This window comes from Oncorhynchus gorbuscha, linkage group LG08 (assembly GCF_021184085.1).
Source record: "Oncorhynchus gorbuscha isolate QuinsamMale2020 ecotype Even-year linkage group LG08, OgorEven_v1.0, whole genome shotgun sequence".
Taxonomy (NCBI): domain Eukaryota; kingdom Metazoa; phylum Chordata; class Actinopteri; order Salmoniformes; family Salmonidae; genus Oncorhynchus; species Oncorhynchus gorbuscha.
Genome location: NC_060180.1, coordinates 65,396,118 through 65,410,006, shown reverse-complemented (window position 1 = coordinate 65,410,006; position 13,889 = coordinate 65,396,118). Strand labels below are relative to the sequence as shown.

General features: G+C 41.6%; 2 protein-coding genes and 1 non-coding gene across 3 annotated transcripts; all 3 read right to left on the bottom strand.

The window, feature by feature from the left end:
- Nucleotides 1–39: 39 nt before the first annotated feature.
- Nucleotides 40–5,560, bottom strand: LOC124042019 (40S ribosomal protein S15). The gene is made up of 4 exons (XM_046360286.1): nucleotides 5,492–5,560; nucleotides 2,840–2,925; nucleotides 2,183–2,417; nucleotides 40–195 (listed from the first exon to the last, which is right to left on the bottom strand). The coding sequence occupies exons 1-4, from the start codon at nucleotides 5,492–5,494 to the stop codon at nucleotides 82–84; spliced, it is 438 nt and encodes a 145-aa protein (XP_046216242.1). The 5' UTR covers nucleotides 5,495–5,560; the 3' UTR covers nucleotides 40–81.
- LOC124042388 lies at nucleotides 2,660–2,792 on the bottom strand. The gene has a single exon (XR_006840142.1). It is a non-coding gene; the product is annotated as a small nucleolar RNA SNORA35 (small nucleolar RNA).
- A 1,205-nt stretch (nucleotides 5,561–6,765) lies between the features above and the next one.
- LOC124042017 (calponin-2-like) lies at nucleotides 6,766–13,397 on the bottom strand. Its single transcript, XM_046360281.1, has 7 exons — nucleotides 13,183–13,397; nucleotides 10,207–10,328; nucleotides 9,844–9,910; nucleotides 9,350–9,487; nucleotides 8,930–9,046; nucleotides 8,332–8,478; nucleotides 6,766–8,149 (listed from the first exon to the last, which is right to left on the bottom strand). The coding sequence occupies exons 1-7, from the start codon at nucleotides 13,243–13,245 to the stop codon at nucleotides 7,856–7,858; spliced, it is 948 nt and encodes a 315-aa protein (XP_046216237.1). The 5' UTR covers nucleotides 13,246–13,397; the 3' UTR covers nucleotides 6,766–7,855.
- Between the last annotated feature and the right edge of the window lie 492 nt (nucleotides 13,398–13,889).

Here is a 13,889-nt window from a genome sequence, read left to right as displayed (position 1 = left end):
CAGAACAAAACATTTTTAAATTAAAAGCCAACAGAAAAGTGTGGGGACCTAATTTTTATTTATACAAAGACAGCAGCCCTTCTATTTCAGTGGGATGAAACGGGAAGAATGTGTAGCTCCGATACCGGGGCGACCGTGCTTGACTGGCTTGTAGGTGATAGAGAACTCCCCCAGGTAGTGGCCGCACATCTCAGGCTGGAGAGAGAAATGTAAAATTGTTAGTATGGAGCAGGACAATCCTGTTACTAGACAACTAGAATACACCTGTACCACAACTACCACAGTACATTGTGCACTGACAGCTTCAGACATGAAACTTTTAAGGCCAAGACTGATGCAGGACCAAAACATTTATGGACAACAACAAAAAAATCTGTGATTGTTACCAACGGCTTCAAAAATACAGTGAGGCAAATCAAGTAATAGGCAATTGACATGCAGGTCAATGGATGCAAAATCCCTTGCAAAAAGTAAAAATACAAAAAGTAATTTACAATCGTAATCTCGGAAGGTGCCATTGTGGTGTCTAGTAGGCTTGGACGGTATAACGGGGAATTATGTGTGTCAAAAAATCTCATTCCAAAAAGACATGTTATCTCAATGAGAAAAACCTGTATATGTAAAGGTACATTTTTGTTTTATGGAGATGGTACCCCCTTTGCTGATATAACAGCCTAGTCTCTTCTGGAAAGGGACTGCTGCAGGGACTTCCATTAAGCCACAAGAGCATTAGTGAGGCCGGGCACCGATGTTGGGCGATTAGGCCTGGCTTGCAGTCTGTGTTATAATTCACCCCAAAATTGGGCTCTGTGCAGGCCAGTCAAGTTCTTCCACACCGATCTCAACAAACCATTTCTCTATGGACCTCGCTTTCTGCACAGGGGTATTGTCATGCTGAAACAGGAAAGGGTCTTCCCCCAAAAAGGCCTTCCTTGTGTGAGGCTGCTCAGCCATGGAATCCCATGAAGCTCCTAACAAATGGTTATTGTGCTGAAGTTGCTTCCAGGGGCAGTTTAGAACTTGGTAGTGAGTGTTGCAACCGAGGACAAACAATTTTTATGCGCTACACGTTTCAGCACTTGGCGGTCTTGTTCTGTGAGCTTGTGGGTGCAGGTAGCCTAGTGGTTAGAGTGTTGGACTATTAACCGGAAGGTTGCAAGATCGAATCCCCAAATTGACGAGGTAAAAATCTGTTCTTCTGCCCCTGAACAAGGCAGTTAACCCACAGTTCCTAGGCCTTCATTGAAAATAGTAATTTGTTCTTAATAACCGACTTACCTAGTTAAATAAACTTGTGTGGCCTACCACTTTGCGGCTGAGCCGTTGTTGCTCCTAGACGTTTCCACTTCATAATAACAGCACTTACAGTTGACCGGGGCAGCTCTAGCAGGGCATAAAATAGACGAACTGACTTGTTGGATGACGGTGCCACGTTGAGTCACTGAGCTCTTCAGTTCAGGCTATTCTACTGCCAATGTTTGTCTATGGAGATTGCATGGCAGTGTGCTTGATTTTAAACACCTGTCTGAAACGGGTGTGGCTGAAATAGTTGAATCCAATAACTTGAAGGGGTGTCCACATACTTTTGGCCATAGTGTATCTCATTACTATTACATTAACTGTCTGAAATGTGCTAACTGCTATGCAGTTGTGCATTTGGTTTCGTTCTACCTGATTAGCTCTCGCAAAACCAAACTTCTCTTGGTAACAGCAGAGAATCTCCTTTTGGATTAAAAGCCTTGCTGCCTAAAAATGTTTTGTGAGTGCAGCAAACAGAGTAGTATTTTTTAGTTCCTTGTATAACTGAGCTGGGATGTCTGTACTGTAAATAGTTAATGTCAGAGACTATAAAATGTTCACAATGCACTCTTTAGCATTTAGCTAGCATTCAATATGGAATTTTACATTAAGCTATTAGCATTGCTAACCTTTGGATTAGAGGCTCAGTGAGGTTAGACAGTATTTATTTAACTAGAAAAGTCAGTTAAGAACAAATTCTTACAATGCAAACCTGGAAGACGCTGGGCCAAATTGTGCACCGCCAGGCCGCTGCCCCACCTGGAGCCCCCAAAATAATACCCCTTGTGTTCAGTGTCGGTATTACCACATTTCCCAGGACTGCACAAGGTTGGCATGAAGGTATGACAATTTGGAAACCGCCCAAGCCTACCCATAACCTCACCTTGATTTCAACCTGGTTGAAGGTCTTTCCATTGTACACTCCGACCATGGAGCCAACCATCTCAGGCAGGATGACCATATCCCTAAGGTGAGTCTTCACCACCTCGGGCTTCTCCATGGGGGGAGCCTCCTTCTTGGCCTTACGCAGGCGCTTCAGGAGGGACTGCTGCTTGCGGCGAAGACCACGGTTAAGTCTCCTCCTCTGGCGGGCGCAGTACAGCTGCATCAGCTGTTCACTGGAGGAGAGGAGGCATGATGCAGTCAGGCATACTTTCAGATTAACATTAAGCATCGGGTCCAAATAGCAGACATCTACAGGGAAGTTAATTAAACATTTAAATCCAGACTGTACTAAAATAGCCTCTAGAATTTCACATATTTAGTCATAGTCCAAGTAATTATGTAACGATATGTATTTTATTACATGCTAAATTGAGAAAACGAATGAAAATGGAACACAGCATACCAGTTGCCATAATAATGTACCCAACTTTCGAAAGAGAGAACGCCACTGTCAGACCTCACCCTTCTGCAAGATGGGGTTCATCTAGCATTGTTATGATGGTTACACTCAGAAAGGGCTGAGCATTCACCGAAATACCACAATGCAAACAGCCAAATGTAGTGGCACATTTACTGGATGAATTGATTTACTCACTAGGACATGTCCAGAAGCTGGTCCAGGTCCACACCTCTGTAGGTGAACTTCCTGAAGGTACGCTTCTTCTTGATCTCGACATCCGCCTAGAGAAATCACGCAAACTACTTTAACACAGTGGATATTGACGGCCAACGAAAATGAGTGTTAAAACGAGACGTTCATTAGGAATATAATTAATAATAGTTATAGCTACTATGTGTTAGTAGAGTGCTGTCGTGCTTACTTCGGAATCCCCTGTGATATGCAACTTTTCTGGGAAGTTAGGAACCAATATACACAGGCAGTTAGGAAAGTTAAGGCTAGCTTTTTGAAACAGAAATGTGCATCCTGTAGCACTACCTCAAAAAAGTTCTGGGACACTAAAGTCCATAGAGAATAAGAGCACCTCCCCCCAGCTGACCACTGCACTGAGGCTGGGACTGTCACCACCGATAAATCCACTACAATTGAGAATTTTTATAAGCATTTTTCTACAGCTACCCCTACCTCAGTCAACTGCCCTGCACCACCCACAGCAACTTGCCCAAGCCTCCCCATTTCTCCTTTACCCAAATCCAGATAGCTGATGTTCTGAAAGAGCTGCAAAATTAGGACCACTACAAATCAGCCAGGCTAGACAATCTGGACCCTCTCTAAAATTATCTGCCGAAATTGTTGAAACCCCTATTACTAGCCTGTTCAACCTCTCTTCGTATCGTCTGAGGTTCCCAAAGATTGGAAAGCTGCCGCGATCATCCCCCTCTTCAAAGGGGGAGACACTCTAGACCCAAACTGCTACAGACTTATATCTATTCTACACTGCCTCTCTAAGGTCTTCGAAAGCCAAGTTAAAACAGATGACCGACCATTTCGAATCCTGTACCTTCTCCGTTATACAATCTGGTTTCAGAGCTGGTCATGGGTGCACCTCAGCCAAGCTCAAGGTCCCAAACGTCATCATAACCGCCATCTATAAAATACATTACTGTGCAGCCGTCTTCATCGACCTGGCCAAGGCTTTCGACTGTCAATCACCGCATTCTTATAGGCAGACTCAACAGCCTTGGTTTCTGAAATGACTGCCTCGCCTGGTACACCAACTACTTCTCTGATTGAGCTCAGTGTTAAATCAGAGGGCCTGTTGCCCGGGCCTCTGGCAGCCTCTATGGGGGTACCACAGGGTTTAATTCTCAGGCCGACTCTCTTCTCGGTATACATCAATGATGTTGCTCTTGCTGCTGGTGATTCTCTGATCCACCTCTACGTAGACGACACCATTCCGTATACCTCTGGCCCTTCTTTGGACACTGTTAACTAACCTCCAGACGAGCTTCAATGCCACACAACTCTCCTGCCGTGGCCCACAACTGCTCTTAAATGCAAGTCAAAATAAATGCACGCTCTTCAACCGATCGCTGCTTGCACCTGCCCGCCCGACCAGCATCACTACTCTGGACGGCTCTGACTTAGAATATGTGGACAACTACAAATACCTAGGTGTCTAAGTTAGACTGTAAACTCTCCTTCCAGACTCACGTTAAGCATCTACAATCCAAAATTGAATCTAGAATCGGCTTCCTATTTCACAACAAAGCATTCTTCACTCATGCTGCCAAACATACCCTCGTAAAACTGACCTTCCTACCGATCCTGGACTTCGGCGATGTCATTTACAAAATAGCCTCCAACACGCTACTCAACAAATTGGATGCAGTCTATCACAGTGCCATCCGTTTTGTCACCAAAGCCCCATATACTACCCACCACTGCGACCTGTACTCTCGTTGGCTGGCCCTCGCTTCATACTCGCCTAACCCTTCGCTCCCAGGTCATCTACAAGTCTTTGCTAGGTAAAGCTCCGCCTTATCTCAGCTCACTGGTCACCATAGCAGCACCCACTCGTAGCACGCGCTCCAGCAGGTATATCTCACAGGTCATCCCCCAAAAGCCAATCCCTCCTTTGGCCACCTTTCCTTACAGCTCTCTGCTGCCAATGACTGGAACAAACTACAAAAAAAAAATCATTGAAGCTGATCTCATATCTCCCGTACTAACTTTAAGCACCAGCTGTCAGAGGTTCTCACAGATCACTGCACATAGCCCATTATCTATGTATCTTGCTCCTTTGCACCCAGGTATCTCTACTTGCACATCTGTCACTCCAGTGTTTAATTGGTATTTTATAATTAGCCACCACGGCCTATTTATTGTCTTACCTCCCTTATCTTACCTCATTTGCACACACTGTATATAAACTTTTTCTTTATTATTGACTGTATGTTTGTTTAATCGGAGGGTAACTCTATGTTGTATGTGTCGAACTGCTGTGCTTTATCTTGGCCAGGTCGCGGTTGTAAATGAGAACTTGTTCTCAACTAACCTACCTGGTTAAATAAAGGTTAAATAATAAAAAATGTCTCTAAATGACTAAACCTGACTCGGTAAATAAACAGAAAGCTAGCATTAGCACTGCAGGCAACCGTATGAGCTTAACATGCATCCCAAGCTTTGTGGTAGCGTCAATAATGTTTCATCCTAAAATTCACCAATGTATCAATTGATACCTAGTGATGCATTGCACTGTATGGTTTAATAAATCAAATGTATTATAACTTAGCTGAGATTGACATAGATGGTCAAATTCAGGTTCTTGTAAAATTGGGGCCCTACCATTTTGCCTGATGTTCCGGTGAAAAGAATGTTCCGAAGTCTCGTTTGTGCTAATATCGCGCGACTCGTAGGGACATCCGGCTATCTATTTCCGGCCAGGCAAAATATTTGTATATTTCACTGGACCAGTAGGTGGAGGTATTGTACAATAACTTTTATCTTCATCAAACAGTGCAACTTCCATTCAAGTTGAAGTCACTCACCATAGTCGGGATACTTCTATAGGAGATATCCAAATGAAAACAAACAGCTAAACAATTTGTGTCATCTTTTTTTACAGCTGTCACACAAAAATATATCTAACATGGAATAACACAAAGGCAGGTGGTAAGAGAAAACACATTTTATTAAAGACACCCAGCACACCACACCTGATAATGTTTATACACAGTACAATGTTATCCTGATTATGTGCCGTATAAAGTCAATCACCATCTATAAATAAACCATGTAGAAAGAGGTCCTGATTTCAGTACCATATCTTAATTTTCTTCTCCTGCGTGATCTCCTTCTGAAACTGCAAAGTGCCATACAGAGCTTCTGCTGTGTGTGGACAACCTAGAAACAAACCTGTGCAAGAACAAGACATGTAATACCCGTATGTCTGTATGAAAATTGCTAAGAAATGCTATGTGATATTAACCCACCTTACCTGGTACCAGAGGAGGCTGGTGGGAGGAGCTATAGGAGGATGGGTTCATTGTAATGGCTGGAATCTAGACGTTTATGTGCTTCCAACTGTGTGGCAACAGTTTGGGGAAGGCCCTTACCCGTTTCAGCATGACAATGCCCCTAGGGCACAAAGCGAGGTCCATACAGAAATGGTTTGTCAAGATCGGTGTGGAAGAACTTGACTGACCTGCACAGAGCCCTTACCTCAACCCCATGAAACAAATTGGAAGCATGCTCGTGGCTGAATGGAAGCAAGTCCCTGCTGCAATGTTCCAACATCTAGTGGAAAGCCTTCCCAGAAGAGTAGAGGCTGTTGCAGCAAAGGTGGGACAAACTCCATATTAATGCCCATGATTTTGGAATGAGATGGTCATTGAACAGGTGTCCACATACACTAAATTACCAAAAGTACTTCTCTATTCCATCAGTGACCCAATTGACTCAAAATCCCATGCCGACAACACTGCATTGTTAGGCTATGGAATGCAGACATTGTTTATGTCCTAATTAAAGCCACATGATCTAATGATCGTAGCCGAAGTTATGATAACCATGTAACTAATGAGACACTATAATTGTAACTAATTGGCACATCAGGCTGGTTTGTATACAATGTATGTCTTTATTCACACATATTTCCCAACTTCCATAAATGTTTCTATTCATAATGAAAATATGGATTGAAAGGAAAGCCCAAAGAATATATATAAAACCAAAAAGGTAGTAAGAGCAAATTTCCCTTCAGAGTCAGTACAAAACAAAAACGCTTAACAAAACTATATATAAATAATCACATTGAATGACAGAGTTCAAAATCAAAAATATGTTTGAGCCTCTTATCAGTGAATCCATTATACAATGAAGAAAAATGACTAAATTAATCCAGTATCCAGCTTGGAATGTTGAAAGCCTGAATGTTTTTTTCCCCAAGATACTCTAAGCCAAAGAAAACAATCTTGGCTCCAGTTGCTCTGGTTATGCAAACAAAGGAAATATTTCCTCCAAAGAAAGTATACAGTTAGCATACATAAAAACATGGACGGTGGTTTGTTTTGATCCAAACAGATACATCTTGTTGTCTTTTAGATTACCAAGTAAAAATACTGAATGGATACAAATAATTACCACAAATTCACATCAATTATGGTAATATAAATGTATATAGGTTACATTAACAATATGACCTTTGGTACAAGGATAGGTAAATTACAATTATGGAAGAGTCCATTTTTGAACTGGGGATTTTTAATAATTGAATTCTATTGGGTCCTTTCAAAGATGGATTCCAGGCAATATTTGCCTGAAGATTTAAAAAAAATAAACATTTAAATGTACCAATGGCAAACAGTTGTTGAGGGGGAAACTGGCAAGAGGGCTTTGGTACTTTACTAAAAGCTAATCATTGGGATATAAAAGCTAATCACAGCCCAGACACCAGTACTGGCTTTAGTGGTTACACTTTAAAAACACATAAGCATAGCCATTTCAACAGGAATATAAAAACCTACTAATGCATAGTATTTGAGATATGTCTAACATTGGTCCTAACCGGTGCTTAAATGAGGGCAAGAGGGCACTATTGTCCAATACCAAAAGGAGATCAACCAAAAGGCGGAAAATCCTATGTAACGAATAACTTTGAAAAAGCCTTTCTTGATGTTTCTTCTGTTTTCAACCAGCACAACCCGCCTTTTAATAATCCGTCCCCTCTTGCTGGTACACCGGTACCGCTTCATCTTTGAATTCTTGGTAACCCTCGTCTTGGTAGTCAGGGACATATTCGGCTCCGGCCCCATTCTGCTCCTCCTCGTTCTTGGGGCAGTACTTGGCGTTGTAGATCTGACGACCCAGGCCAAAGTTCTGCCCGCTCTGATTGGCACCTGCATTGGAGCCCATCTGCAGTGACATGGTGCTGTTGTCACATTTGTCTGTGCCCAACTTCTGGTCATAGATGGCACGGCGGGTTCCTGGAGCTGTCATGCCAGCCTGCGGAGAGGAAGATAACTAATTCACATGTAGCAGTCAATTCAAATAAGAATCCATTAGTAAAAGCCTAAGTTTACTAGTGCAGTTATGTCCCCCATTGACAATATCGATACCTTGATGGAGTTAAGACATGGTGAAATTAATGAGAACTTGCATTTGCTTTTCTACACATGGACTTCTACCTGACTGGCCCCCTTGTTGGTACCCATTTGCAGACTGATGGTGGAGTTGTCCATGGGGGGCAGGATGTGAGCCTTGGGATCGTAGAGGTGCCTCCTGGTGCCGTATGCATTCATGCCCGCCTGGCTGGCACACTTATTCGTCCCCATCTGCAGAGAGAGAGACAGATATCAGTTATAAAAGGAAAACAGCAAAGGATGAATGGAAAATTACACCCCCCCCCCTTCCAGGACAGACTGAGAATGCCTGAGTAGATATCATCAAATCAACAATATTGTTCTTGGCTAAAATAGAGGTCATGCCAAAGGGCATATAAAAGTTAGGAATCATTGATGTAACCCTACATGCAACCATTCAATAAGAAATATTCAAAACAAATAGAAGTTACGAAAAGATTAAATAAAATATGGGTTTTATAAGAACAATAGCATGGATGCCAGTCTGTCTCTGCCTTAGCCTGTTATAAAGGCTGTTAGCAATATGTATTGGTTAGCTTTGCTACTGATGTTTTTTTGTTTGGCAAGACGGCAACAGAGCTGGCAACAGCAGAAAGAACAACATGTTCTTCAGTGGTATCACTGTCAACACATTCCCTCTTGCCTGCAGTCCAATGACACACTGTCCGGCCTTCATCTTCTCCTCGTCGAATAGCCTCTCCTGTTTGTCTGCGTACTTCACCCCAATGTCCACTCGGGACTGGCAGCCCTTGGTCTTGGCCTGCAGGGGAAAGTGTACAGAAATCCAGTCACTGTTGAATGCCCCAACATTTTACTGGACACAATTCTATGAGCTTATTCAGGAGGGGGCTGTATGTACATCCCGCTTCTGACACCATATGTTGATGAAGACGAGACACCATTATTTTAGCTTCTGGAACATCTTTACGAAGACAAAACCTGACATGCAGTAATGCTCTGTTCAACAAGGTCAAGCGATTTATGCAAGTGGCAATTACACAGTTAAATTACAGAAGATTCTCATAAGGGATGCAACCATAAAAATGAGTTTAAAAAGTTTTACCGTGCCAGCGAGAGACAGCAGTGTGCTCTGGACCTGGGTCATGTTCCCACTCTCAAACAGGTCGTTGGCCTCAAAGATATCATGGGGCTTCAGGCCGTACATTTGGATAGATTTGATGAAGTTGGTGATGTTCTCCAGCTAGAACCAGACGAGTGCATAAGAAAAGATGAGTAAAAAGCTTCTCAATAATTACATGAAGGTAGATTTTAGGAAGTCACACCTATAACGAGGCCATCACAAGCCATTGAGCTAAAAGGATCTCTGGCACACCGAGGTCTCACTATATTTCATATTCTAACCCAAATTCTATTTCAGTAAACTCACTGGTCCAGAGAGTTGCACCTCTAATAATAACAATCTACCTCTGCTTTTAAGCTGGGAAAAAAACAGGCTTGGTCAGCACAACAGCTCAGATATATTCTCGAACTGTAAAACCAGCTGGTAAAGTACAGTTCAAGTCTGTTCACGTAGAGAGAACAATCCAAGCAGCTCACCTGATGCCAGTTCATGGTGGACGAGTTGATCTTTTTCACAGAGCCAGGTTGAAGTTTGTTGATCAGTCTAGGGGAGGAAGAGAGTTTGCTTACTTAGACTGCAGCACCTCATAGGTAACAGAAGGAATCAGAGGAGAAAAGGGTCTATATTACAGTAAAACCCACAGCAAGGAGGACAGACAGGACATATGCAATGGATTGTATGATTTGATGTATAATGTTGTAGCTAGCAGAACATTTATGAGTGATGTCTTTGGTTGAATGCATTGGCCGGTGCCATAAAATGTGTAGCTTTATGGGTCAATAAAGCCACATTGTACATAGGGACGTGATGACGGATCCTGGCCCTATTCAGAAACGTACTTGCACAAGATGACACCATTTTTCAGGCCTTTCTGGAAGTCTTCCCCGATGTCACATCCGGTTGTATCCTCGATCCAGACCTTTAGCTCCTCCTCTCTCTGAGGGTCGTACTTTCCGGCAATCTGGGGAAGGTCAAAAGTTCATTACATCTTGGAAAAAGTTGCACAACATGTAGGTTAAACTTTATTTTACAGTAATGTTTCCACTGGTATTTAGGAGAAAACTTTCCAATGGGTACTTCAAATAGTTACCAATTGTGTAGAATTATCTGGTACCTAATGGTGGCCATTGCTGCTTGTTTGAATGAATCCCAAAGAAACAAACAAGTAATTCATAGATTATTACAGTGTAATTACTAATTTACCAGGTACTTCCCGTATTAAAGAAAGTGCTACTAACATATGTGTGGAAGTACTCATCATCAATTGATGACTTGGTAGTGGGCGTTTTTCATTTCCAGAACCACAGCAAAAATAAAGAATATTATGGTTTGTGCGTGTTAAAATTCTCTCTCAAGAGTTTATTATGGGCGGCCCCAAAACCATGATTCACGGTGTCAACCAATTGGGATAACTTTGTGTGTTATTCTTGCTGTTTAACAGCCCTTACAGAGCCAACACTGACATTAGCTCAAACACAAAACACACACGCATCCTGTTCGGTTAACCACTTAAATCTCCTTGAAGCACAGGAAGGCAGCTGCATGGTATAGGGGAGAGTTAAACTATGCAATTTGACGCTGCATTCCTTGTTGAGAGGGTGGTTAAAGTGTTATCCTGATTTGTAAATACTTTGGTTGAGTAAATAATCAAAAGAAAGTGTGAAGATGGAAACTGCCACTAAAAGCAACGTTTAAAAAAAACATCATATCTGCAAAAACACTGTAATGTTTGTACATAAAGTTATATTTTTAAAAGGCCTCTATATCTCTCAACAATGCATTTTGAGGTTGAAGTTACAAAAACATACCAAAGAATAGTAAGACTGAGGAATAGGGTCAAAATAGTCTCCACAAATTGCCCTCCACGGCTAAAATGTGAAGCAGAACTTTTAAGTACAACCGAATAAAGGACTTTCTGGGCAAACCGGTCCTGTCATTATATATTTGCTTCATTTGATTATCCCCAAATTAAAACAACATTGACTGCTTTAATTGCCCACAGGACATTTGAAAGATGTAATTTCGAGAGGCATGGTGAACTCAAGGAATTCATTCCCGCTGTGCAATTTAGATCATGGGGAATGAGACTGTTAGGACGCTGAGTTGAAGGAGTTTAAATCAAATGGATTGAACATGGACCACTATTACGTTCTCAAAAAACATATTTGATAGTCTTGTCTAGTGGATCAGTTCCAACGTCTGGGTTAACCATAATTTCACTTACCATCTATAATTGTTAAGGGGCCTAGTCAAGGAGGAAAAACTCCTTGAATAACAACAATTCAATACTTCACATTGCATTGCTACATCATTAACGGCAGGAAATACCAGAGACAATGGACATCATTCATTGGTATGAGAGGAAACCACCAGCTTTACATCCACTTGGCTACCCGTACACTGTTCTGAGGACCAATGGGAAACCCTCGCCAATATAAGGACTCAGCAAAGGAATGCAAACAATAAATCAGCCGGTGGTCTAAAAGACACATTGCTAGGTCTCAGACACAGAAGAACATAATGCACACGCATCTGCTTTGTGTAATCTGCAGTTAAATGGATCAGGGTAGTAACATGGGGACCTGAGTATTCCTTTATTTAACATAACTTAGAACATGATGGGTAAAGTTTGTTGTTTATGAAAGATAAACAAAAATAATATTATATTAGTCATTATTCTCTATTTACATAAGTGAAGAGCCAGGTTGGTGAACTTTGCAAAGCATTTCAATTTCATTTCTCCCATTACACTGTACAAGTGTAACACACGATTACAAAAAATAAGTACAGGAACACAAACGCTCTAAATATTCACTGTAAATTTGTGATAAAACTGTTATATTTGGCCCGAGGGATACAGTAGTAGGTTAACTCCTGGTTGTGCCATCCACACTGTCATTGATGTTTTGGATGACGGGCATTTGCAGATAAACTTAATCTAAGATCACTTAATTGGTCAAGTACACACAAGGTCCAACCGATTTGGTAGAAGCAAACCTCCGGTTGCCTGCTCACTTCCCGACAAATTTTTCCAGTCGGACCGGGATTCGAACTGGCAACCCTCTCTAACAGCTATACTACCTGCCACCAGAAAACACTGGCACTGGCTCCTGTCAACGTTTACTTTTGAAAGTACACATGTTCTAAAAGAGAACATATTTCTATTTGGATTGTTTTGCGATGCCAATTGTCAAATGACGCACGTAGGCGCACTGCGCACTACAATAGCCATTCACCAAGGCCCCAATCCACCACAGCGCAGGATGCAGCAGTTGTTCTCGTGATAGGACTGTGTGACCTCTGGATGGGTGACAAACTCAGGGACATGGATGGATGGATGCATGAAAGACCTACAGTGTTGTACTGACCAGTTTCTCTATGTAATGGGACAGTATAGGGATTTTTAACTTGCCACAAGAAAATATACATTGCCAACACGGGCAACGCCCATGCCTTTTTAAGCGCTTCCCAAAAGTAAACCAACTACTTAAACCAAACTAAAGTTTTTTTTAATTAGCATTTTGTCATATTAATGAACAGTGTTATCAAACGTATGTGCGTAGCCGGTAAAACTTGTAATTTGAGAAGTTTCCCGCTTTATTTAGGTCATTCCAAAAGTATAGTAGCTTTGCCCGTTCCACGTAATTATATTTACACTCAGTCTACATCATAGCCCATGTAACCTAAAATACCTAGGCATACACATTTTTCAATAAATAAATCAAGTTTTCCGTAATAAACCTCACTAACGCTATAGGCTACTACCATAAGGCAAATTATTCATTCGCACTTTACTCGCTTCCGTGAACACTTACCTTGCTTTTGACTTCTGCAGAAAACCCATAAGCAGGACCTCTGTTAAATGATGAGCCAGACATTATTATAAACGAGTTACTTTGTTTTTCGTATAGATACTTTGTATCAGTTTCTTTGTGCAAATACTTTTATTTTCGTTTCTCTTCCAGTTAAACTCCGGAGTGAACTAAACACTTCCTTTCTTTTTTTCTTGCAACCAATAAAAATGCTTAAACGAACTTGTACGCTTCGTTAATCGATTTTAGGCTCCACCTTCCCCTTTCTGAGTCTAGGTAGTGACTCGTGATTGATATCAAAAAGTCCTTATATGGAAGGAAAGTCCCACATTCCTGAATGGTGGGAGTATCCTATGGTCCAACCAGCAGTCATGGAGTCTTGAATCACCGTCGGGAAAAGTTTGAGTAGAGGAACTACCAAAACGAGCTACTGAATGACGTAATGATACTACTCTTGAGACACATTTTTTTGTGTAAAGGACCCCCTTTGCTCGTTCAAGGGGTTTGGAATTCTGAGAATGTTAATATAACTAGTAGGCTACATCCAAACGAGAACACGACATAAAACATTTATCCGAATATTTTAGTTTAGCCTACATTAGACAAATTATCATGATTTATGTGTTATTACATTGTTATAAACCACAGTTAGTTTAGTCTAAAATAACATCATAAAACACTGATAAAAAAGTAAAGTCAATTCAGTGTCC

Coding starts and splice junctions, on each gene's coding strand:
- LOC124042019 (XM_046360286.1), bottom strand. Junction 2,418..2,839: donor CAGCTTCTGGACATGTCCTA/GTGAGTAAATCA, acceptor CCTCTCCTCCAG/TGAACAGCTGATGCAGCTGT. Junction 196..2,182: donor TCAACCAGGTTGAAATCAAG/GTGAGGTTATGG, acceptor TTCTCTCTCCAG/CCTGAGATGTGCGGCCACTA.
- LOC124042017 (XM_046360281.1), bottom strand. CDS start 13,245: ATGTCTGGCTCATCATTTAACAGAGGTCCTGCTTATGGGTTTTCTGCA. Junction 9,047..9,349: donor TGCTGTCTCTCGCTGGCACG/GTAAAACTTTTT, acceptor TTTCCCCTGCAG/GCCAAGACCAAGGGCTGCCA. Junction 8,150..8,331: donor CCAACAAGGGGGCCAGTCAG/GTAGAAGTCCAT, acceptor TCCTCTCCGCAG/GCTGGCATGACAGCTCCAGG.